The 26,787-nt window shown below is 45.1% G+C and overlaps 1 protein-coding gene across 8 annotated transcripts in view; it reads right to left on the reverse strand.

Moving 5' to 3' along the window:
- Positions 1–450: 450 nt before the first annotated feature.
- sfi1 (SFI1 centrin binding protein) overlaps positions 451–26,787 on the reverse strand; it is a 293,546-nt gene continuing 267,209 nt past the window's right edge. For 5 of the 8 annotated variants that reach the window (XM_038793413.1, XM_038793406.1, XM_038793404.1 and 2 more), the window contains 4 exons: positions 25,593–25,755; positions 18,827–18,947; positions 3,996–4,092; positions 451–958 (listed from right to left, as the gene is read on the reverse strand). In XM_038793413.1, coding sequence (XP_038649341.1) covers positions 851–958; positions 3,996–4,092; positions 18,827–18,947; positions 25,593–25,755 — 489 coding nt within the window. In that variant the 3' untranslated portion in view covers positions 451–850. Of the gene's footprint in view, positions 959–2,349; positions 2,438–3,995; positions 4,093–18,826; positions 18,948–25,592; positions 25,756–26,787 lie in introns of all 8 variants that reach the window. The other 3 variants (XR_005460253.1, XR_005460252.1, XM_038793403.1) reach the window with 3 other exon arrangements.

Here is a 26,787-nt window from a genome sequence, read left to right on the forward strand (position 1 = left end):
GTGCATGGATTATAGCAAATTACAATCTATTAATGACTTGGGTGAAGGGATTAAATATATACATGTTTGATACAAACTAGGTGAAAATATAACCTGTGAGGACACAGATGGGTTGTGAGTTGGCAAGAAAGTGGCATTAATGTAGGGAAATGTGATATTTTCTATTCTCACCCAAGTGAATTTGTATTTGGTGTAGCAAGGAGTAAAGGCAATGTCATTCAATTATGCTTCTCCAATTGCTGAATATTGGACAGCAGTGTGACAAATCAGAAGGCAGAAGAATAGAGTTGGTGAAAAGGTGAAGTGAACGGTGTCAGGTGTGCCTGTGAGGAACCGCAGGTGGATGAGAAATACAAGGAGGCTAAGCACAGATCTTTGAGACGCTAGATAATTGAAAGATTGGGAAGGAAGGCGGTGGTGCAGTTTAAACTGCAAACTTTTAAAACCCAATTTGTAATAACCCTTTTTATTCTGGAATGCATTTACATTAGATTTACATGATTAAATACACACGTTAGACAAAGTTAAATTGACAAAACCTGGAAAAGTTAACATTGTCAGTACTGCCCATACCGTCACATATGCAATACAGCATCATGAGGGGCCACCTAGCGATGGACACCATCTTTCATCATAATATTGTGTAAAGACTGTTGGAAATGTTTCATAATAAACACGGATTTTGCTTCTGTTACAATTCTTTTTGGATCACATTGCCCAAAGTCCAACTTTAACTCCGTTCCCCTACTTTGCAGGCTGGGGTTGATTAAGAATGCAAGACCTTCTGCCAAAGCATAACACTATTTCCTATTCTTGCATGGACCAGGCAGGAAAAGGGCAAAGGATGTTCTCACACGGTCAGGATTTTCCGAATCTCCTTTACTCTGGCAAGTTGACCCTGTATATAAGGCACTTCCTCAGTCAGCTTCTTCGAAAGCTTTTCAATGTCTCTCTCCAGCTATAAATGAACACAAACATTTGTTCAAAGGATCAGCACACTAGAAACATCCTATTTGTGCTTGTTGGTAATTTTCATGGCATTAGAACCATTACACCGGCTCATTGCGTTACACCAAGCAGTTGGAAACTAGTAATTCCTCAACTACTGGGTTCATTCACAGGATGGTGATTTTGCCTGATGAAATGTAGGAGCATTAACCAGGGACCAAAGTTGGAGGAATGGAGTCAAATCCTAATGGCCACAATCCTACAACTTCTATTTGTCAGCAGACCATGTGACGCTCTCCCACTCATTAAATGATGGACAGCATGTAAAAGTCACTAAAAAATAGAACCAAAATCTCCCCCATTCACCCCTGTTGTACAACGTTTCCAGCAGAAATATCAAATATGTTTGCGGTTCTGTCCTATTACTGTATTTTAAGTCCATCATGTAGCAAACAAACTTTAAATAAGTACAAGGATTGCCATATGGAGCAAATGGGCTCTCATTCATTGAATAAGGTATGTTCTCTGAGAAGATGATCTAGCTTTGGATTCAAGGAAACCACATGTCACACTCCTCAAATTACATTTTGACATACGATTTCAGGTAGTATGTGCTCCTGCATCATAGACATGGTATAGTGCCAGTTCACTCTTCACCTGAGAAATACCTGCCAAAAAGCTCACATCACTTGCAAGGCACAAGGGCATAGGCTGGAGGGAGCACAATTTTTGGAAGATACAATTTATCTGATGACCTATGTTAAGTAGTATACAATCCTCATTCTCTGTGCACTCAACTGAACGACAATTAAAAGGTAAGCCTTTAGCTGGGATCTAGAAACAGAAACCAGCAAGATGGATCACTAATCAGTCAAGCGAAGACATTATTTAGTAAATGTGTAAAGGTCCTAAGTGCATTCTGATTGAGAGGCCTTGGATTACATGAAGCAGCAGCCCTGCAGTGAGGGAAAACAGGCAGAAAGGTTAAATGTACCATAGTGAGGAAGCCCATTTGTAACCACTTGCAGTTGGCTCACAATTTTAGACAAAACAGGGCCATTATTGACATCTTTTAGCTTCTGCTGGCACGATTCAGTACTGACAACTTATTATTGAGATACAGAAAGCAACTTGCTGAATATCCAAAGGAGATGTTGAGCGACTAGCTGCACAAGTGCATCAGCATCTTTGTCACAGAGAAGGGTCGTCATTAGCTTCTTTTCCAGCTGTCAAACAGCTTTCTGTCCAGTGGCAGGATTGGGCCTCTAAGGTTTGGGAATATGTGGGTGAGTTAAAAGGCCCAGCTGTTGCCAGCTAAAATTGGTCAAGAACTGCCATTTTTCTAAAATTATGAGCCACCTGCAAGTGGTTGCTGGTGGGCCTCCTCGCTATGACACTAACCTTTCTGACACGGTTTTCCCTTGCTTCAGGGCTGCTGCATCAGTAACTCAGCCAGTTGGATTTAGTGCTGCCTGGTGTTCTTGCTGTGCTAGAATAAAATACACTCGTTAATGAAATGTAAAATAAGTTAATTGTTGCTGCAATTAAGGCTGTCTGGGAGTTAAAGGGTTATTTGCTGTTAATCGATTTTCTCCTCAGCTGTTTGGCCTGCAAGGTGTACTAGGAATCACATAACTACAAATACCATGACCACCACCTGAGTCACCCATCAACAGGAAGTTTCCATTCCGTGCCTACCTTATCCACCTTAGATCAGAAACAGAGAGCACGGTACAAACCAGAGCCCAATGCCTCTGGTCCCAGTGTCCGCTCACTCCCACAGCAACCGACAAGGATTATAGCAAATCCTAACAATTAACAGTGGATTAAAAATTGAATACATCACTATAGAGGAAAGACAATTACAACCAGCTGTCACCGGCAAAACAAAATCAGGAAATGAAATCTAGAGCTGGAATTTATTTCCCATTATTCCTACCCCTCCTCCCCACCCAGCCCAGCCACCATGCTGAGATACAACTCTCTTGTGCACACTCGGCTCCAGCATCTCAGTGAGAACTGGTGCACTGCTGGAACTTGAAGTCCAAACCTGTCCCCCAAGGACATAGGGTGGCACAGTGGTGCACTTGTGTCTCACAGCACTAAGGTCCCTGATTCAATTTGGCCTTGGGTGACTGTGTGGAGTTTATACATTCTCCCAGTGTCTGTGTGGGTTTCCTCCCACAGTCCAAATATTTGCATGTTAGGTGGATTGGCCATTATAAATTGCACCTTAATATCGAAAGATGTGCATGTTAGGTGGATTGGCCATGATCAATGCGTGTAGTTATCGGGATAGGGCGGAGGAGATCTCCGAGGTAGAGGGTCAACAGACAAGATGGGTCAAATGGCCTCCTTCTGTATGGTAGGAATTTAATGGAAACTGTCATCCTCAACCTCTATCTAAACATATAGGGACTTGCCACAAAGGCAGCCTCACAGGGTAGCGAACATGAGCAGAAGTTCAGCCCTATTTCTCTCCCACTTTAACCCAGGGACTCCCAACAGGTTAATTGCAAGACCTTGTCATGCACAAAATTTGAATGGATTTTCCACCACAGCACAAAGCTATTTCCTCCCAGAACTGGAGGAAATAATCCTTGTCTATTAATGGTTGCTGTGGGAGTGAGCGGACACTGGGACCAGAGGCATTGGGCTCTGGTTTGTACCGTGCTCTCTGTTTCTGATCTAAGGTGGATAAGGTAGGCACGGAATGGAAACTTCCTGTTGATGGGTGACTCAGGTGGTGGTCATGGTATTTGTAGTTATGTGATTCCTAGTACACCTTGCAAGCCAAACAGATGAGGAGAAAATCGATTAACAGCAAATAACCCTTCTGAACTGGAGGCCGTAGAAACAGTCCAGAGAAACAATTACGCAGCCAACAAGCTGCATCTACCTCAAACTCTCAATTCGGGATTCAAGTGTAGTGCAAGTTTGAAATACCTGCCTCTCGAGTATCAGGTGACCGAATAATGTCTGTGAAACTAACCGTTTCCATCTATTCCGTTCAGGCCCTGTGAGGCTGTTCACCGACACTGAATTACCTGCTTTAGTTCCTGACTGATCTCCAACACTTCCTCTCCATCAGCAGCATTTACTTGAAGCCAATTTCGGAGCACTGAGCCCTGTTTCTGCCAGGATCTAAAGAAAAGTATAGACTGATTATTGTTTTAAATAATTATATTATAAGCATATACGATAGCTCCATTCTGCCATACTGTGAGGACTTCAGATAGGGTATGCAAATAAACTACTATTTTAAAAAATATAAATTTAGAATGCCCAATTTTTTTCCAATTAAGAGGCAATTTAGCATAGCCAATGCACCTACTTTTTGGGTAGTGAGGGTGAGGCCCATGCAGACATGAGAAGAATGTGCAAACTCCACATGGACAGTGACCCGGGGCTGGGATCGAACCCACGTCCTCAGCGTTGTGGCATTGATGTGGGTGGACAAGGACAAATTGTTGGTGATGTACATATCTCGTCTTCATTGATGCACACAATCTAATAAATTTTCTACACACTATACAAGCTGAGCATCCCTTATCTGAAATCCTGAAAACCAAAAAAGTCTGAAAGTCTGCACTTTTCTTGAGTGCTGACATGATGTCACGAGTCCCTGGGCGATGCGCAGGTCCCAACACCCCCCACACGCGCAGTTCCCAACGCGTGCCGTATATGTGCAATTCCCAACACGCCACAGATGCACATTATATTCAGAAATCCAAAAATCCAAAATACACTTGGCCTTAAGCATTTTGGATCAGGGATACTTAACCTGTATTCCTGTACATAACCTATATAATAAATAGTGATTGGTTTAAGGGTCCTCCATAATAATAATCATGTCACAAGTAGGCTTACATTAACACAGCAATGAAGTTATTGTGAAGGTTCCCTCTTTTGCCTCTTGATTTTCTACTATACTTGGGATACTTATGTTTTATAATGTGAAGACGAATCCAAAATACTTGTTCAAAGTCTCAGTCATTTCCTTCTTTCCCATTATTAGTTCTCCAGGCTCACCCTGAGAAAGGACCAATGCTCTCTTTAGCTACTTTAAAAAAAAAATATATATATATATATATATATATATACTTGTAGAAGCTTTTACTCTCTATTTTTATATTTCTTGCTACTTTTCACACACTCTCTTATTTCTTCCTCTATATCATTTCCCTCAGTCATTCTTTGCTAGTTTCTAATATTTTCCCAATCTTCTAGTCTACAACTAATCTTCAAAGCATTGTACGTCTTTTCTGAACACACACCCAGTAAATGTGGATAAGAGCGGCAGTGCCAGAATTGGATGGACAGACAATTAAAGGCGGGAGTAAAGATGAAAATGACTGAGGAATAATGAAAAGAATGGAAGAATTCACCAAAACGGGCAATGAAGTGGTGGGAAGCCGTCTTCTTGAACTGCTGCAGTCAATGTGGTGTAAGTAAACCCACAGTGCTGTTAGGAAGGGAGTTCCAGAATTTTGACCCAGTGACAGCGAAGGAATGAGGATATATTTCCAAGTCAGGATGGTATGGCTTGGAAGAGAACTTGAAGGTGAGGTGTTACTAAGCGTCAGTTGCCCTTGTCCTCTGCCATGATAACTCAGGGCTCCTTCAGCACCGTCCAAACATGGCGCGTTTGGACGGTGCTGAAGGAGCCCCGAGTTATCTGGAAAGACTAGAGAAGGTGAAACTTCTGACAGCAGAGGGGTTTAAAAGGGAAGATTTGATACAGGTATTTAAAACTACGAAGAGCTTTGATATAGTAGATAAGAAGAAACTAGGCATTAGAAAGAGGATTCGTAACTAGATTTGAGATAATTGGCAAAAAAGCCAGGGGTGAAATGAGAATTGTTGTTTTGACTCCTCTTAATCTGGAATGCATTGAAAGGATAGTGGAAGCAGATTGAATAGAAACTTTCAACGGGGAACCGGATAAACACTTAAAACAGAAAATAATTGAGGGCTCTGGTGCAAAAGCAGGGGAGTGGAACTATTTAGATCAGGGGTGGTCAAACTACGGCCCGCGGGCCGCATGCGGCCCGCCAAAGGTCTTTATGCGGCCCACCAAGTCATTAAAAAAAAACATTTTAAAAAAAGTTAATGGGGGGGGGGGGGGGGGCTGTTGGGTTACTTACTGGTATAGGGTGGATACGTTGACTTGAGTAGGGTGATCATTGCTCGGCACAACATTGAGGGCCGAAGGGCCTGTTCTGTGCTGTACTGTTCTATGTTCTATATTAGGCGCCCAGAATCATAAACGGGTGAAGTTATTTTACTTAATATACTATGCGGCCCTTTAAAATTGTGAATTTCTGAATGTGGCCCTTGCACGGAAAAGTTTGCCCACCCCTGATTTAGATAGATCTTTCAAAGAACTGACACAGGCACAAGAGGCTGAATAATTTCCTACTGTGCCATTTTACATAGAGAATTACAGTTAGAAAGGAAATTAGAATTCTCAAGATTAAAGCTGAGCATAAACTGAAAAGAGTAATTAAAATATGAAATAATCAATTTCTGTAAGTATTCACCAGAGTATTGCATGGTCTTGCTACTCAATGTGGGATGTCTGCCCAATCACAAAGGAGTCTGAGATCAGCATGGCAGGCGTATATGCTATGTTAATGGATCTGAACCAATAAATATCCCAGGCCAGAAGGGATCTGACCCAAAGGAGTTCAGGAAGAAAATAGATAGGTTCAGCGATTATTGTTGTTAAATCATTGGGAGATCGTGAAGGAGGATTGGAAGCTTGCAGGCATGGAACCCAGAGTTAAATACATTAATCTGATCTAAACAATTACACCCGATAATGAAAATTAATATTGAGGGGATACTGGAGTAATAACTCAAGTAACGTAATAAGAAATAGTAGTGTGCTACTGCAAGTTCTGATCGGTCCAGCTCCACTGATCAGATCACATATTTGCAGCACTATGCATACCTGGAGAGTGCAACACAAAAACGTGACAGTGCACTGTGGGCAGTTCTGAAAAGATCAACCCAGGGATAAACTGGGAAATAAATCAGGCGCATAGGGCAAGATGCCCTGGCCTCCCTGCAGCATATTTGGTGGATCACAATATGGTGGAATTTAAAATACAGATGGAGGGTGAGAAAGTAAAATCAAATACTAGTGTTTTGTGTTTAAACAAAGGAGATTACAAGGGGATGAGAGAAGAACTAGCTAAGGTAGACTGGGAGCTAAGACTTTATGGTGGAACAGTTGAGGAACAGTGGAGAACCTTCCAAGCGATTTTTCACAGTGCTCAGCAAAGGTTTATACCAACAAAAAGGAAGGACGGAAGAAAGAGGGAAAATCGACCGTGGATATCTAAGGAAATAAGGGAGAGTATCAAATTGAAGGAAAAAGCATATAAAGTGGCAAAGATTGCTGGGAGATTAGAGGACTGGGAAATCTTTAGGGGGCAACAGAAAGCTACTAAAAAAGCTATAAAGAAGAGTAGAGTATGAGAGTAAACTTGCTCAGAATATAAAAACAGACAGTAAAAGTTTTTACAAATATATAAGACAAAAAAGAGTGGCTAAGGTAAATATTGGTCCTTTAGAGGATGAGAAGGGAGTTTTAATAATGGGAAATGAGGAAATGGCTGAGGAACTGAACAGGTTTTTTGGGTCGGTCTTCACAGTGGAAGACACAAATAACATGCCAGCGACTGATAGAAATGAGGCTATGACAGGTGAGGACCTTGAGAGGATTGTTATCACTAAGGAGGGAGTGATGGGCAAGCTAATGGGGCTAAAGGTAGACAAGTCTCCTGGCCCTGATGGAATGCATCCCAGAGTGCTAAAAGAGATGGCTAGGGAAATTGCAGATGCACTAGTGATAATTTACCGAAATTCACTAGACTCTGGGGTGGTCCCGGTGGATTGGAAATTAGCAAACGTGACGCCACTGTTTAAAAAAGGAGGTAGGCAGAAAGCAGGAAATTATAGGCCAGTGAGTTTAACTTCGGTAATAGGGAAGATGCTGGAATCTATCATCAAGGAAGAAATTGTGAGGCATCTGGATAGAAATTGTCCCATTGGGCAGACGCAGCATGGGTTCGTTAAAGGCAGGTCATGCCTAACTAATTTAGTGGAATTTTTTGAGGACATTACCAGTGCAGTAGATAACGGGGAGCCGATGGATGTGGTATATCTGGATTTCCAAAAAGCCTTTGACAAGGTGCCACACAAAAGGTTGCTGCATAAGATAAAGATGCATGGCATTAAGGGTAAAGTAGTAGCATGGATAGAGGATTGGTTAATTAATAGAAAGCAAAGAGTTGGGATAAATGGGTGTTTCTCTGGTTGGCAATCAGTAGCTAGTGGTGTCCCTCAGGGATCCGTGTTGGGCCCACAATTGTTCACAATTTACATTGATGATTTGGAGTTGGGGACCAAGGGCAATGTGTCCAAGTTTGTAGATGACACTAAGATGAGTGGTAAAGCGAAAAGTGCAGAGGATACTGGAAGTCTGCAGAGGGATTTGGATAGGTTAAGTGAATGGGCTCGGGTCTGGCAGATGGAATACAATGTTGACAAATGTGAGGTTATCCATTTTGGTAGGAATAACAGCAAACGGGGTTATTATTTAAACAATAAAATATTAAAGCATGCCGCTGTTCAGAGAGACTTGGGTGTGCTAGTGCATGAGTCACAGAAGGTTGGTTTACAAGTGCAACAGGTGATTAAGAAGGCAAATGGAATTTTGTCCTTCATTGCTAGAGGGATGGAGTTTAAGACTAGGGAGGTTATGTTGCAATTGTATAAGGTGTTAGTACGGCCACACCTGGAGTATTGTGTTCAGTTTTGGTCTCCTTACTTGAGAAAGGACGTACTGGCGCTGGAGGGTGTGCAGAGGAGATTCACTAGGTTAATCCCAGAGCTGAAGGGGTTGGATTATGAGGAGAGGTTGAGTAGACTGGGACTGTACTCGTTGGAATTTAGAAGGATGAGGGGGGATCTTATAGAAACATTTAAAATTATGAAGGGAATAGATAGGATAGATGCGGGCAGGTTGTTTCCACTGGCGGGTGACAGCAGAACTAGGGGGCATAGCCTCAAAATAAGGGGAAGTAGATTTAGGACTGAGTTTAGGAGGAACTTCTTCACCCAAAGGGTTGTGAATCTATGGAATTCCTTGCCCAGTGAAGCAGTTGAGGCTCCTTCATTACATGTTTTTAAGGTAAAGATAGATAGTTTTTTGAAGAATAAAGGGATTAAGGGTTATGGTGTTCGGGCCGGAAAGTGGAGCTGAGTCCACAAAAGATCAGCCATGATCTAATTGAATGGCGGAGCAGGCTCGGGGGGCCAGATGGCCTACTCCTGCTCCTAGTTCTTATGTTCTTATGTTCTTATATTTCTCGGCAGTGGGAGTTGGCTCACCGTTGCCTGGCAGCGGAGTCTTCTGGTCCTCCGGTGTCAAGGGGATTTCCCACTGAATCTACCCCATGCCACCAGGAATCCAGTGATGAGGGTGCTGCGTGATGGGAAGATCCCGCCGGTGTGAACAACTGGAACATCTCGCCCATAATCTTTACAGTCCAGAAAGGAGCAATGTCAAAGATGTACACAAAATATTAAATTGCACCAATAAACTCAAGCATTTTCAAAGTCGGGGGCGCGACTGGCGGGTGGGTCACGGGCAGGTGTCAGGAGGGTCAAAAAGGTTGCTTGCATCCGGCATTGTTAAAAGCCAGCTGTTGCCCGTGAATTTGTGCAATTGGAGACGCAGAAGATTTTTTTTTAAATTCTATGTTATCTTCCTGCCTGCAGGGAGGCAGAGAACAGGTCACGCTCCCTGAATGTTGGCATAACGTGCTTTGGGCGCGATTGCGATTCCTTCATTTTGTCAACAACAAACAAGGTAAGAGAAAATGGTGGGTCGCGAAGGTCAGCCGCGGAGGCCGGCCGGCGTGGAACGCGAAGGTCGGCTAGGTTGGGTCCCGATGGTTGGCCAGTTGGTAAAAATGGGTCCCCAGATATAAAGTTTGAAAAACACTGGGTTAACTGATCCATTTACATTAAACCAACAAATTGGAGAAGAAGAATGAGAAATATTGTGATCTCCTTCAATGAAGACTGATTAATATTTGACACGGTAGTCAAATCAATCAAAAACACCGAGCAAAGTCAAAATGAGGGCAGTTGCAAAAATAAAGGAGAAACTTGCATTTACACTCATTCATGGCCTTGGGAAATCCCCAAGCATTTTATAACTAATACTTTTGAAGTGTGGTTAGAATGTCGGAAAAAAGCAGCAATTTGTTAATAGTAAATGCCCACACACCAATATGATGACAATCAGGTAACCTGTATTTTTCAAAGTTTTTTAAACATAAATTTAGAGTACCCAATTCATTTTTTTCAATTAAGGGGCAATTTAATGTGGCCAATCTTTGGATTGTGGGGGCAAAACTCACGCAAACACGGGGAGAATGTGCAAACACCACACGGACAGTGACCCAGAGCCGGGATCGAACCTGGGACCTCGGCGCCGTGAGGCAGCAATGCTAACTACTGTGCCCCTGTATTCTGCAATGTTGATTGAATGATAAATATTGGCTAGGACAGCAGAGATAATTCCACTGCTCTTCTTCAAAATAGTGACATGGGATCTTTTATATTCGCCTTACACCTCAATTGAGCATCAGCATCCTTGACAATGCTGCACTCCCTCAGCACTATCGTGGAGTGTCGGTCTAGATTTCAGCATACAAGTGTCTGGAGAGAGGAGTTTCAGTGAATATTGGAGAGGGGGCAAAAAAGATTAACGAGAAGGTTCCAGGGATGAGGAACTTTGTTATGTAGATATATTGGAGAAGTTGGGCCTGTTTTCCTTGGAGAAGAGGATTCAGAGGAGATTCCATGGAGGTGTTTATAATCATGAGGTATGGGCAGTGTAGATAGGGAGAAACCGTTACTTCGAAACATACATAGAAAATTGAAGCAGGGAGAGGCCATTCAGCCCTTCGAGGCTGCTCCACCATTCATTATGATCATGGCTGATCATAGTGTTCAATGCAAGAAGTGTGACAGGTAAGGCAGATGAACTTAGAGCTTGGATTAGTACTTGGAACTATGATGTTGCTATTACAGAGACTTGGTTGAGGGAGGGACAGGATTAGCAGCTAGACATTCCAGGATTTAGATGGGATTCAGATGGGATAGAGGGGGATGTAAAAGGAGTGGGGGTGTTGCATTAGTGGTTAAGGAGAATATTACAGTTGTACTGTGGGAGGACACCCGAGGGCTCACGCAGCAAGGCAATATGGGTAGAGCTCAGGAATAGGAAGGATGCAATCACAATGCTGGGGGTTTACTATAGGCCTCCCCCAGCAGAAGATAGAGGAGCAGATATGTAGGCAGATTTTGTAACGATATAAAAGCAACAGGGTTGTTGTAGGTAATTTTACCTTTCCTATAATATCTGGGACTCACTTAGTGCTAAAGGCTTGGATGGGGGAGAATTTGTAAGGAGCATCCAGAGGGTTTCTTAAAACAATATGTAAATAGTCCAACTAGGGAAGAGGCCGTACTGGACCTAGTATTGGGGAATGAGCCCGGCAAGGTGGTTGATGTTTCAGTAGCGAGCATTTCAGGAACAGTGACCATAATTCCGTACGTTTTAAGGTACTCGTGGATAAGGAGAAGAATAGTCCTCGGGTGACGGTGCTAAATTGGGGATAGGCTAATTACAACAATATTAGGCAGGAGCTGAAGAATTTAGATTGAAGGTAAATCAACATCTGACATGTGGAAGTCTTTCAAATGTCAGTTCATTAGAATTCAGGATCAGCATGTTCCTATGAGGATGAAGGATAAGTATGACCAGTTTCTGGAACCTTGGATGACAAGCGATATAATGAGCCTAGTCAGAAAGAAAAAGGAAGCATTCTTAAGGTCTAGAAGACTAAGAATAGACAAAGCCCTTGAAGAATATAAAGAAAGTAGGACGAAACTTAAGCAAGGAGTCAGGAGGGCTAAAAGGGGTCATGAAAAGTAATTGGCAAACAGAATTAAGGAGAATCCCATGGCATTTTATACGTATATAAAGAGCACAAGGGTCACCAGGGAAATGGTTGGCCCACTCAAGGACAGAGGAGGGAATCGGTATGTATGGAGCCATAGTGTTATGGGCCAGGGTTTAGAGAACCCCAAAGTGTATCATGGAGTTCACCTGACCCACAACTTTTAATAGATTGTGGTTACGGGGAGCACACAGGCTTACCTTACAGGTGTGATGCACCACAGATCCACAGTACTTTTAAATTAAAACAATGTTTATTTATGAAACCAGTTAACACTTTATAAACCCACAGTAAACATCTTAACAACTATCAACACCAATCCTCCCCACAGGTACAATACTCTATAAGTAAACCTTAATCTTTCCTTATTAACATCCATAAGATAAAAGACCCCTTTTAACACAGAGATCAGGTTTAAATTCACTACTGAGAGCAGTCAGTACTTTGAAATCACCCAATTGATCTGGAGACTGTCTTTAGTTTGCACAGAGAGATCCTTATACAGCTTCTTGTTTTGCCTGCAGCTATCCAGCTCTCAAAACAAAACAAAAACAAACCCTGTAGCAAACAGCCTAAAACGAAAGTAAAGCAGACAGACAACCCAGCTCCACCCACACTCTGACATCACAGATAAACACCCATTTCTTAAACACCCATTTCTTCAAGGTATTCTCACATGACAATAGGAAATGGGCGAGGTCCTAAATTAGTACTTTGCATCAGAATTCACCAAAGAGGACTTGGTGGATGATGAGTCTAGGGAAAGGTGTGCAGATAGTTTGAGACATGTCAATATCAAAAAAAAGTTGTTGGGCATCTTAAAAAGCATTAAGGTAGATAGGTCCCCAGGGCCTGTTGGGATCTACCCCAGAATACTGAGGGAGGCAAGGGAGGAAATTGCTGGGGCCGTGACAGAAATCTTTGTATCCTCATTGGCTACAGGTGAGCTCCCAGAGGAGTAGAGAATAGCCAATGTTGTTCTTTTGTTTAAGAACGGTAGCAGGGATAATACAGGAAATTCTGGGACGGTAGCCTTACATCAGAGGTAGGGAAATTATTGGAGCGGTTTCTCTTTTTTTAAACGTATTTTATTACAAACTTGTATCAAAGTAGGTTACAGCAAGTAAACATCCCGGGAAACATACTTCCCAACAATCAACTATATAGTCTGTACAGATTTTTTTCCCTTTTTCACAACCCCTCTCCCTATCACCCACGCCCCTGCGAATAACAGCTCCTCAAACACGGTCACAAACATCCCCCACCTTTTCTCAAACTCCCCTGCTGAGCCCCTTAACTCATACTTTATCTTCTCTAACCGCAGGAAGTCGTACAGGTCACCCAACCAAGCCCCTACCCCCGGTGGCAATGCCGACCACCACTCCAGCAAAATTGGTCGCCGTGCAATCAGAGAGGCGAAGGCCAAGACATTGGCCTTCCTCCTCTCCATGAGCTCCAGCTTCTCTGAAACCCCAAATATCGCCACCAAAGGGTCCGGGGCCACCTCCTCCTCCACTATCCTGGCTAAGACCGCGAACACTCCCGCTCAGAATCTTCCCAATTTTTCACAACCCCAAAACATGTGCGTGTGGTTCGCTGCCCCCGCTCACACCTCTCACACTCATCTGCTACCCCCTGAAAGAACCCATTCATTCTCGCCCATGTCATATGCACCCTGTGCACCACCTTAAACTGTATTAGGCTCATCCTTGCACAAGAGGAGGTCCCGTTTATCCTTCGCAGTGCCTCACTCCATACTCCCCAATTGATCTCACCTCCCAACTCCACTTCCCATTTCTCCTTGATCTTCACCACTTCCCTGCTCACCCAGCCACTTATATATACCCCCAATTCTTCCCAGACCTTCCACATCTGGAAGCAGTGGTCACTCCAGCATTGTGTATCCCGGCAACCTAGGAAACCCCTTCCAGACCTTTTGTGCAAAGTCCCTAACCTGCAGATACCTGAACTCACTACCCCTCGGCAGCTCTACCCTCTCCCTTAGCTCCTCTAGACTGCCGAATCCTTCCTCCAAATACAAATCCCTCACCTTGACCAGCCCCACTTCCCTCCACCTCCTATATACACTATCCATCCCCCCGGCTCAAACCCATGACTCTCGCACAGCGGCGTTAGCATCGACATCCCTTCCACCCTAAAATGCCTCCTCAGCTGATTCCATATCTTCACCATGGACTGGGCCACCAGGCTCCCCGAATACCTACTCGGAGCCATTGGCAATGTTGCCGTCACCATAGCCCTCAAACTAGACCCCTTACAAGATTCCTCCTCCATCCTAACCCACTCTACCCCTGCTCCTTCCCAACACCGCCACACCTTATCCAAATACGCCGCCCAACAATAATGAAGGAGGTTTCTCAAGGACAGGATTTACTCACATTTGGAAACAAATGGACTTATTAGCGAAAGGCTGCATGGTTTTGTGAACGGGAGGTTGTGACTCACTAACTTGATCGAATATTTTGAGGAAGTGACAAAGATGATTGATGAATGAAGGGCAGTGGATGTTGTCCACATGGACTTCAGTAAAGCCTATGACAGACTGGTACAAAAGGTGAAGTCACACGGGATCAGACATGAGCTGGTAAGATGGATACAGAACTGGCTCAGTCATAGAAGACAGGGTAGCAGTGGAAGGCTGCTTTACTGAATGGAAGGCTGTGACTAGTGGTGTTCCGTAGGGATCAGTGCTGGGACCTTTGTTGTTCATAGTATATATAAATTACTTGAGAGGAAAATGTAGTTGGTCTGATCAGTAGGTTTGCGAACGACACAAAGATTGGTTGAGTTGTTGAGTTGCAGATAGTGAAGATGATTGTCAGGGGATGATTGTCAGTTGGAGACTTGGGCAGAGAAATGACAGATGGAGTTTAATCCGGACAAATGTAAAGTAATGCATTTTAGAAGGTCTGATACAGGTGGGAATTATACAATAAATGGCAGAACCCTTAGGAATATTGACAGGCAGAGAGATCTGGGTGCACAGGTCCACAGATCACTGAAAGTGGTAACGCAGGTAGATAAGGTAGTCAAGATGGCATACGGAATGCTTGCCTTCATCGGTCAGGGCACAGAGTATAAAAATTGGCAAGTCATGCTGCAGCTGTACAGAGTCTTAGTTCAATTCTGCGTACAATTGTGGTCGCCACACTATAAGAAGGATGCGGATGCTTTGGAGCGGGTACAGAAGAGGTTTATCAGGATGTTGTCTGGTCTGGAGGTTAAAAGCTATGAGGAGAGGTTGGATAAACATGGATTGTTTTCAAACAATGGGGGTTGAGGGGTGACCTGACAAGAGGTTTACAAAATTATGAGTGGCATGGACAGAGTGGATCGTCAGACATTTCTTTCCCAGGGTAGAAATGTCAATTACATGGGGACAGAAGTTTAGGTGCGAAGGGGAACGTTTAGAGGAGATGTGCGAGGCACGATTTTTACACAGAGGGTGGTGAGTGCCTGGAAAGTGCTGCCGGGGGAGTGATGGAAGCAGAAACGATAGCAATGTTTAAGAGGCATCTTGACGTACACATGAATAGGGTGGGAAATGCAGGAAGATTTACTTAGACATCATGATCGGTGCAGGCTTGAGGGGCCTGTTCCTGTTATTGTTCAATAACCTGATTCTGCCTTCTCCCATATCCCTTGATTCATTTAGCCCCAGGGGCTATATCTAATTCCTTCTTGAAATTACACAACCTCAACTACTTTCTGTTGTAGGGAATTCCACAGATTCACCATTCTCTGGATGAAGAAATTTCTCCTTGCCTCAGGCCTAAAAGGTTTATCTCTTATCGTCAAACTGTGACCCCTAGTTCTGGACTCCCCCACCATCAGGAACATTCTTTCTGAATGACCCTGTTCAATCCTGTTAGAATTTTGTAAGTTTCTATGAGATCCCCTCCCACTCTTCTAAACTCCAATGAATATAATCCTAACCGATAACCGACTTAGTCTCTCCTCGTGTGACAGTCCCACCATCCCAGGAATCAGCCTGGTATACCTTCGCTGCACTCCCTCCATAGCAAGAACATCCTTCCTCAGATAAGGACACCAAAATTGCACACAATGCTCCAGTTGTGGCCTCACCAATCCCCTATACAATTGCAGTAAAATACCCCTATTCCTATACTCACATCCTCTCGCTATGAAGGCCAACATACCATTTGCCTTCTTTACTGACTGCTGTACCTGCGTGCTTACTTTCAGCAACTGATGCACAAGGACACCAAGGCCTTGCTGAGTATCCACCTCTCTCAATTTACACCCATTCAAATAATAATCTGCCTTCCTATTTTTGCTACCAAAGCAGATAACCTCACATTTATCCATATTATACTGCATCTGCCATGCATATGCCCACTCACTCAGCCTGTCCAAATCCCATTGAAACAGCTCTGTACCCTCCTCACAGCTCACCGTCCACCCAAATTTGTACACCTGCAAATTTGGAGATAATACATTTAGTTCTCTCGTCCAAAACATTAATATAAAATGTAAACAATTGGGATCCTTGCACAGATCCCCTCCAGTACCCCACTAATCACTGCCTGCTTAACGGAAAAAAGGACCATTTATTCCAACCTTTTGCTTCCTGTCTGCTAACCAGCTTTCAATCCACCTCAAGATACTATCCGCAATCCCATGCGATTTAACTTTACACAGCAATCTGCTATGTGAGATCTTGTCAAAAGCCTTCTTGATAGTCTAAATAAATCCCTGGTTAACTCTACTAGTTACAGTCCGGTAATAATAGCTTAATTGAGAACTTGGAGGCAGTTTCGCCAACACTTCAGGTTGGGGGCAGGGTGAAGGGAAATGCCGATTCGGGGGAACCACAGATTTGAGCCAGGGAAGTGGGATGGAAATTTTCGGAAATGGGAGGAGAAGGGGATTAAGACACTAAAAGATTTGTTTCTTAGGGGTCGGTTTGCAGGATTGAAGGAGCTGGAAGCGAAGTATGGGCTGGAGCAGGGGGAAATGTTTAGATACATGCAGGTTCGAGATTTTGCCAGAAAGGAGATACAGAGCTTCCCGGTGGAGCCGGCCTCCACATTGCTGGAGGAGGTGCTGACGACAAGGGGACTGGAGAAGGGGGTAGTGTCGGCGGTTTATGGAGCTAATTTGGAAGAGGAGAAGGCACCACTGAAAGGGATCAAAGCAAAGTGGGAGGAAGAGTTGGGAGAGGATATGGAGGAGTTCTGGTGTGAGGTGTTGGGGCTGATATAGCTGAAGGTGGTATACAGAGCACACCTCACAAGGGCGAGGATGAGCCGATTCCTGGAAGGAGTAGAAGATGTGTGTGAACGTTGTTGGGGGGGGGGGGGGGGGGGGGTGGATATAACCACGTTCATATGTTTTGGTCCTGTCCAAAGCTGGAAGATTACTGGATGGAGGTTTTTAGGGTAATCTCTAAAGTGGTGCACGTGAAACTGGACCCGGGCCCTCGGGAGGCCATATTCGGGGTATCAGACCAGCCGGGGTTGGAAACTGGTGTAGAGGCAGATGTTGTAGCCTTCGCCTTGTTGATCACCCGAAGGCAGATCCTGATGGGTTGGAGAGCAACCTCTCCACCCTGTGCCGTGGCGGGCGGACCTGTTGGAATTCTTGACTCTTGAGAAGGTTAAGTTTGAACTGAGGGGAAGGGTGGAGGGGTTCGACAATTCATGGGAATTTTTCATTATGGACTTTCAAGAACTGGATAACATCTAACATTAGTTGGGGGGGGGGGTTGGTTGGGAATGTTGAGGGGAGGGGGTGTGTGTGTGTTAATATTGACTATGGGTGATTCCTGATTCCTTTTTGTCATTTGTTTATGTGGACATGCGGGCTAATGTTTGGGGTTTGGTGGGAGGATGGGATCGTTATTGATATGAGGATTGACATATTTGTTACTGATTATAGTTTATTGTTGGTGGGTGTAAATTTGGGAGAAAATGTGAAAAAGGAGGAGAATAAAAATATTTTTAAAAAAACTCTACGAGTTAAATCTTTAAAGAATTCTAGTAGATTTGTCAAGTATGATTTTCCGATCGTAAATGAGCATTGAAATGAAATGAAAAATGCTTATTGTCACGAGTAGGCTTCAAATGAAGTTACTGTGAAAAGCCCCTAGTCGCCACATTCCGGCGCCTGTTCGGGGAGGCTGTTACGGGAATCGAACCGTGCTGCTGGCTTGCCTTGGTCTTCTTTCAAAGCCAGCGATTTAGCCCAGTGAGCTAAACAGCCCCTGAGAAAAGGGCTCAGATTTAAGGCAACTGGCAAAAGAATCAATGGGGACAGGAGGGAAAACTTTATCATAAAGCGAGTGGTTAGGATCCCTCATGCACTGCTGGAGTGCTGTGGAGGCAGATTCAATCATGGTTTTGAAGAGAATTGGATCATTATCTGAAGAGGGAAAACATACAGGGCTGCAAGGAAAAGGCAGTGAAGTGGCACTAGGTGTCTGGGCCAGCACAGTCACGACAGGCCAAATGGCTTCCTTCTGTGCTATAACGATCCTCTGAGTCTATGAATGACTTTTTCTCTTATTTTTTCTTATTCTGCCTTAACTCAGCTTCAAACAAACCTGGATTCGAACTCTAAGACGTTCGAACCCAGCAGCACAGGGTTAACAGAAGAATTATGAGGAATAAGCACATTGGATTCTTCCAGTTACTGATCAGTTTAACTGCCCTTACAACTGCACTAATCTTTGCTGAGTATCTGGACTGGCAGAGGGGCCTAGGAACAAACGTCCTTCAGAACTGGATTACACAGCATGTTGCTGAGCTGCTCCAGTGATAATAAGGGCTGAACACAGGACAGCTTACCCAACAACCCACCTCAGGTTCTGTTTGTTGTCATGGAAACGCTGCACCTCTTGACGTATCCCTTGTAGTTCTGCCTCTAGCTGGCATTGCTGATTATATCCATCAAAATCATCATCTGAATCTTGGAGGCGGGGGAAAAGAGCAAAAAGAATTAAACATGAGCATCTGGCACTTAAAGCAGAGCTGGGCTGTTCTCTCGGGAAAAAAAATCTGACCTTCACAGAAAATATTCAAACATCACCAGAAAAATTACATCACCTAGACTACGGTGTCTTTATTTGTTGGGACATTCTGTACACACCCCTTAGATTAACCTGATTGCTTCCAGGAAACTTGTGTTTCGAGCACACATGGAAATGGGTTTATGATGTTACAGACAGTCGATGATGCACGTGGTTCCCCCACCCCTCCCCCGACCAGCATCGTGCTACAGTTTCCAGCAACACAAATCCCCGAGTGTAGAAGAATAGAGTGATTTTGATGTGGAGTAAACAAATCTGTGAGGCTGTAGTTTTAGGCTGACATTACATCTCCAGAAGCCTCATAATTCATTGTGCTCCCTTTAGCTCAAATAGAAACAGGGGCCAGAGCAACAGTACGCAGGTTCACGCATTAGGACTCAAATCCACTGGGGGTCAGTTAGCTCTGTTGGCTGGATGGCTGGTTGGTGATGTAGAGCCAGTTCAACAGCGCAGGTTAAATTTTCGTATTGGCTGAGCTTATCCATAAAGGCCCCAACTTCTCAACCTTGCCCTCGCCTGAGATGTGGTGGCCCTCAGTTAAATCATCATCAGTCAGCTCTCTCTCTCTTTAAAAAAATATATATTTTATGACAATTCATATTAAAAAGTTACAACATGACGGCGGGCAGGAGGCATCCGCGCATTGGAGGGCTCCCGTTCGGGAACGACATTGTCAGAGGGTAATGCCCTGTCCTAAGGGCAGCGGAGGCAGCAAAAGTCGGGAGACAGCACAGGGAGGGGAAATGTCAGAGATCAGCAAAAAGACGGACGTGAAAAAAGCGGCTGAAAGTCCGGTGGGGAGTGGAAAGGTCACCGCAGGGTCAGTAAAGAAAATGGAGGCTGGAGCACCAGGGGAGGCCGCATTGCTTACGGCTGAAGAAATAACTAAGGTGATGGCCGTGGAAGTCGAAAGGCAGTTTACAAAACACTTGGAGGCAATGAGGAAGGAGAAAATGCTGGTGGAAGAGGCGATTACCCCGGTGAGGACGGCGGTGGCGACGCAGTGGCGGAGGTGCGGGAGCAAGGCGAGGCGCTGAAGGAAGTGGAAGAGACATTACTGCAGCACAGTGATCAACTTACGTCAATGTAGAAGGAGATGCGGAAGGTGATAGAGATCAACAAGGATCTGCGAGGCAAAATGGAAGACCTGGGAAACAGATCCAGGCGACAGAATTTGAGGGTTGTGGGGCTGCCCAAAGGAGTGGAAGGACTGAGGCCGACGGAGTATTTTGCCACGATGTTGGCGAAGCTATTGGGGGAGGGGGAAGATCCCTCCCGATATGAGCTGGATCGGGCTCATCGGTCGTGGAGGCCTGTACCAAAAGTGAGTGAGCCGCCAAGAGTAGTGACTCTGTGCTTCCGTAGGTACAGTGTGAAGGAGAAGGTCCTGTGCTGGGTAAAGCAGAAGCGGGTGGTGCAGTGGGCTAGAGCTAGTATATGCGTGTACCAGGACTTTACAGTGGAGCTGGCGAGAATGCAGGCTGCCTTCAACAGGGTGAAGAGGGCACTGTACATTAGCAAGGTGCAGGACGGCATTGTATATCCAGCGAAGCTGAGGGAGACCTACAATTTCAAGGACTTTTATTTTGGGACGGCGGAAGCAGCGGAGGAGTTTGCGAAGGCAGAAGGACTGTGGCAGAATTGAGAAATGGTCATGTACCGATGTAGCCTCATGACTGTATTTTTAAAAAAAATTTTGTTTCACTGCGTGCTGGTGTATGGGCTATAGGAGCCAACGCTGTATATATTTGGACAAGGGAAGAAATGGGACTTTCAGTCGTAATGAGGGTTCTTTGGTGTGTGGGTGTGCATGTGGGGTTTGTGTGCTAAAGGGGACTTCTGGGTTTTTCCTGGGGCCGGACAAGAGGGAAAGAGACCCGGGCGGGGGCCTCCACGCTGATCGGTTAAAGCCGGCCAGTGAACTGGGGGGAGGGGCTGCGGCCATCAGAGCCTGGCAGAACAGGGTTCGAGGGGTCTAGCCGGGGTGGAAAGATGGGGGGAAGGAACGGAGGTTGGGGGGAGGATTTTTATAAGAGGAAGTGGAGGGGAGAAGTTGGGGGGGGGGGGGGTTACAACTCTTGGGTGTCATTTACGGTACTCTTTTGGAGGTTGGATGACATGGAGTGTCGTCGGGGCGGGGGTGGGACTCTATAGGTTAATGGTGACCATGGGCGATTCCGGACTCCGTTCTCTTTTTCGCCTTTGTTTTTTTTCCACCGTGGGAGGATTTGTTTTATTTGATGCATATATTGACAGGTGGGCCATTGGTTGGGGTGGTGGGAGGATGGGATCGTTGTTAATGTTAAGGGTATTGACTTTGTATTTGTTACCGTTTACTGCTTGTTGGTGGGGTGTAAATTTTGAAGGAAAATGTGAAAATGGAGAATAAAAACATTTAAGTTACAACACATAAACATCCTGGGAAACATGGTTCCCAACAATCAACTACAGTCTGTGCAACTTTTCCCCCCCTTTTTCACTCCTCCCCCCCCCCCTCCCGCGATGAACAACTCCTCAGACATGGTCACGAACATCCACCATCTTTTCTCAAACCCCTCTGCTGAGCCCCTTAGCTCATATTGTATCTTTTCCAGTCCTAGGAAGTCGTACAGGTCAGCCAGCCAGGCCGCTACGGCTACTTGCTTGAAACCTCTCAGAATTGCTGTCACTAAAATATCAACCTCTGCTTTAAGCTGGCTAGTTCGACCATTATAACCACTACTGTACTTTGATAAACATTTAGGCTCTCTTCAGCTTTGTTCAACAGAACAGAACAGAAAGTTGCAACCATAAGTTGCATTAAAGCAACCAAACGCCAAATACCAGCTGCTTTCCTCTTTAACTTCAAACACTTTCCACTTCAAACAACCGCGCAACCTCAAACAAACCATTGTTTGCAGCAAATTACCCAGCCTTCAGAACAGCAACCACAACACCACAAAACCCTGCCAGGGTAATCTCTGCAAGACATGCCAGATCATCGACATGGACACCACCATTACACGTGGAAACACCACCCACCAGGTACGCGGCGCATACTCGTGCGACTCGACCAATGTAGTCTACCTCATACGCTGCAGGAAAGGATGTCCCGAAGCGTGGTACATTGGCGAGACCATGCAGACACTGCGACAACGAATAAACGGGCATCGTGCGACTATCAACAGGCAGGACTGTTCCCTTCCAGTTGGGGAACACTTCAGCAGTCAAGGACATTCAGCCTCTGATCTCCGGGTCAGCATTCTACAAGGAGGCCTTCAGGAGACGCGACAACGCAAAATTGCTGAGCAAAAACTTATAGCTAAGTTCCGCACGCATGAATGCGGACTCAACCGGGATCTGGGATTCATGTCGCATTACATTCGGCCCCCACCAACAAGCCTGGACTTGCAGAGGCCTACCGACTGAACTGGCTTGGGACAATTCACACCTCTTTAACCTGGAGTTACCTCTCTCTCTGCATCTTTGATGATTTGATTGCCTGCAGGTGCTCGCATTCCGGGGCATCTCTGACTGTGTCTATATAAACATTTCTGGAACAAGCCTTTCCATTCACCTGAAGAAGGAGCCGTGCTCCGAAAGCTCGTGTTTGAAACAAACCTGTTGGACTTTAACCTGGTGTTGTAAGACTTCTTACCTTAAATGGCAACCACCTTAAATTGGCTCGCTGTCCCAACTCATTCACCGGGAACACTTCGCTTTTCCCTACATTCAACTTATATCCCAAGAACTCCCCAAACCTCCCCAGCAGACCCATGATCCTTCCCATACACTCCAGCGGGTCCGAAACATACAACAGTAGGTCGTCTGCATAGAGCGACACCTGGCCTGGTGCTTTTCCCGACTTCATACCCCTGATACAATCCTGCACATCTCTCAGTCCCAGGGTCTCCTCCAGTGCCTGCCTCGTTACTTCCTCCAGATGAGGAAACTCCAGCTCATCCAAAAACCTTTCCATGACCCACTCCTCACCCCCCGGGTCGCCTTGTACAATCCCTGGTAGTACTCCCTAAACGCCTCATTTATCTTCCCCGGCTCTGATACCACATCCTCAGCCCCAGTCCGTATCTGCATTATTTTCCTGGATGCAGCCTGCCTCCAGAGCTGGTGCGCCAGCATGCAGCTCGCCTTCTCCCCATACTCATATTACACCTCTCTTGCCATACCACCCTCCCCATTGTCAACCTATCAAATTGCCCCTGTAACATTTTCCTCTTCGTCAGGACCTCCGTGGTGGGCACCCTCGAATACTCCCTATCCACCTCCACTATCTCGCTCATTAGACGGTCATATTCCTCCCTCCGTTCCCTATCTGCATGAGCCTTAAATAAGATAATCTCCCCCTGGACCACTGTCTTTAGCGCTTCCCAAAATGGGGCGCAAACACTTCCCCATTCTGATTCAACTCCACATTATCCTTAATCGCCAATCGCACCGTATCACAAAAACCTCCATCTGCCAACAACCCTGAGTCAAACCTCCATCCTGGCCTCTAATTTTGTCCCAGTCTAAGCCGAATCTCCAGCCAGTGGGGCACATGGTCCGAAATTACTATCCCTGCGTAGTGTGCCCCCTCCACCCCACCAGCATCTCCCGGTCACCACAAAATAATCCTCTAATACACCTTATAAACATGTGAAAAAAAGGAACACACCCCCCCAACCGTGTTTTTAAAGTGTCACGGATCCACTAAACCCATCCTTTCCATCAATCCACCCAGCCCCTTTGCCTCAGGGGCTGGTTTAGCTCACTCGGCTAAATCACTGGCTTTTAAAGCAGACCAAGCAGGCCAGCAGCATGGTTCGATTCCCGTACCAGCCTCCCCGGACAGGCGCCGGAATGTGGCGACTAGGGGCTTTTCACAGTAACTTAATTGAAGCCTACTCGTGACAATAAGCGATTTTCATTTTTTCATTTCATTTGTACCCTACCCATCGACCTGGGGCTCGACCATCTTCGGCTCTAGGATATAGTTAAAATCTCCTCCCATAATCAACTGATGCATGGCCAAGTCCGGAATTGCTGCCAGTAGCCCCCTCATAAAACCCACATCATCCCAATTCGGTGCATACACATTTACCAACACTACCGGCATCTCTTCCAATACCCCACTCACAATCACATATCCCCCACGCGGATCCTTAACCTCCTTTGCACTCACAAAGCCTTTTTTCTTGATCATTAAAATTGCTACTTCCCTCGATGTTGAATCAAATCCTGCATGGAAAACCCATCCGATCCACTCCTTCCTTAACCTAACCTGGACCTTCACGCGGAGATGCGTCTTGTGCAGAAAGACCAGCCCCGCTTTCAAGCTCCTGAGGTGTGCAAATATCTGCGACCTTTTAACTGGTCTATTAAGCCTACGGTCATTGCACCCTATGGGATTATGGTGACGTTCATTTAACTCAAACCCATTTCAGTTGCTATGTTAAAAACCCTCAACCATGAATAATAAAACTGTCATGGGCCATTTAGAACTGTGAAGACCTGATACCCAGTTCAGCTAACTCAATTCTAATTGCACTTTATATTCCTTACTTGATGTTCTGGTTGTGGACTGCTCCTAGTCTTACCAATACGTTAATTTAGACAACTCAAGAGTGTCCATCCAGACACAGAGACGTATACAGAAACAACACATCCAAGGTTGGAGCACAATAGGGAGGGAGGGGGAATGCTATATTTACGTAAGGGCCTTTCACATGCAAGGCGTGCCACAAAATTCCACAGCCGTTGCTTTTGAAGTATAGGCACTGTTGGCTTGTAGACAAATTCAGGCCAATGTGCGCATGGCAACACCCCCAAATGGCAATCAGAAAGTTGGTGGTGTTAATTATGAGCTGAATGACGGCCTGGATGCAGATGACCCACATCCCTTTCTTCTTCTTCAAAACAGAATTGCCACATCTTTTACCTCCACCTGAACAGGCAAACAAAGCCTTTGAACATTTCACCTGATACAAGTGCTGCACTGAAATGTGAGGCGAGATTATGGGCACATATCCTGCAGTGGGACTTGAAACCATGACCTTTTCATTTGGAGGAGAGAGTTCTTCCACAGAGTCAAGCTGAAATGTGGGTGGGTAGCACAGTGGTTAGCACTGTTGCCTAACAGCGCCAGGGACCCAGGTCCGATTCCTGGCTTGGGTCACTGTCTATGCGGCGTCTGCACGTTCTTCCCGTGCTTGCGTGGGTTTCCTCCGGGTGCTCCGGGTTCCTCCCACAAGTCTCGAAAGACAAGCTTGTTAGGTGATTTACATTCTCAATTTTCCCTCTGTGTACCCGAACAGGCGCCGGAGTGTGGCGACTAGGGGCTTTTCACAGTAACTTCATTGCAGTGTTAATGTAAGCCTACTTGTGACACTAATAAAAATTATTATTATATGTCATATACATAGCCTAGAATGGCACTAAGTTTGTCATGTTGACATTGTATTGGCTGAATTTCAGCTTCTTTTGATGGTTCACTTCTGTACTGTGTTAATATTACTTTTAAATATTCCCGGTAGTTATCCATTTACCTGTGTCCTGAAATACTAAACTACGGCATCCAGGCCTAACTCTGAAATCATCTGGAGAGAGCAGCTGTGGATTTGTGTGGGACTGGCGATTCAAAACCCTCTTGCCCTTTCGAATCTGGTGGGTATCAGCGAAGTCACTGTGCCTGTTCAGATCCATGTGTATCTAAAATCAAAGGAGGAACATTCAGTTAGATCCATTCCCTTTCATGCCCCTCTACAAAGACACAAACAGAAAGAAATCTTATCGAATGACAGAGTGGGCGCGAGGAGCCCCTCTGAAACTTGCACTTATGCAGTGTCTTCTCATTTCTCTCAGAAATTTTCAAAATACTTCAAAATGAATCATCTTGATGAGCTGTCTGGCCTAGAATTCCAATAAGGACATCACTCAGATTCCCTCAATATTCAAGACATTAAGAAGTCGCACTGGGACAAACAAATAGATCCAATAATGCTGCTTCATTGATTCACTGTCCAGCCTGTCAGGTTGACTCGTGACTTCTCTGGAAATCACAGCTAGCTAATATAATTTGAGCTACTGGCAATGCTTACATTGAGTGCATTTGCGAACAATTTGCTTTAAGAGACCTTCAAAGGTTGGTGTGGGGGAAATGGGTCTAAATTCATGGCAAATTGGGCACCAGTCCTGGGTAAGGAGAGAGCTACCCCGATGGGATGGTCTTCACCTGAATCATGCTGGGACCAGAGTCCTGGCAAATCACATAATTAGGGCTATAGATAGGGCTTTAAACTAAATAGTGAGGGTGAGGGTTCAGTTGTATGGAAAAGGGCTCAGGAGAGGTTAGTAATGTTTCCAGAACACGTAATAGGACAGAGAGTATGGAAAGCAGCAGGAATCTAACTTCAGGTACAGCAGAAGGTAAGAGAGCTTGGGAGCGTCAGAGCACACATTGAAATTGGCGGGTACATTATTGTGGATATCACAGAGACGTGGCTGAAAGGGGATCAGGGCTGAGATCTAAATATCCAAGGATATGTGTCCTATCGAAAGGACAGGCAGACGGGCAAAGGGGGAAGAGTTGCCTTGTTAGTAAGAAATGAAATTAAATCAATAGCAAGAAGCGATATAAAGTTGGAAGGCGTATAATCTGTGTGGGTAGAGTTGAGGAATCGTAAAGGAAGAAAAGACCCTGATGGGAGTTATGTACAGGCCTCCTAGCAGTAGTCAGGATGT

The sequence above is a fragment of the Scyliorhinus canicula genome, chromosome 1, assembly GCF_902713615.1.
Source record: "Scyliorhinus canicula chromosome 1, sScyCan1.1, whole genome shotgun sequence".
NCBI lineage: Eukaryota > Metazoa > Chordata > Chondrichthyes > Carcharhiniformes > Scyliorhinidae > Scyliorhinus > Scyliorhinus canicula.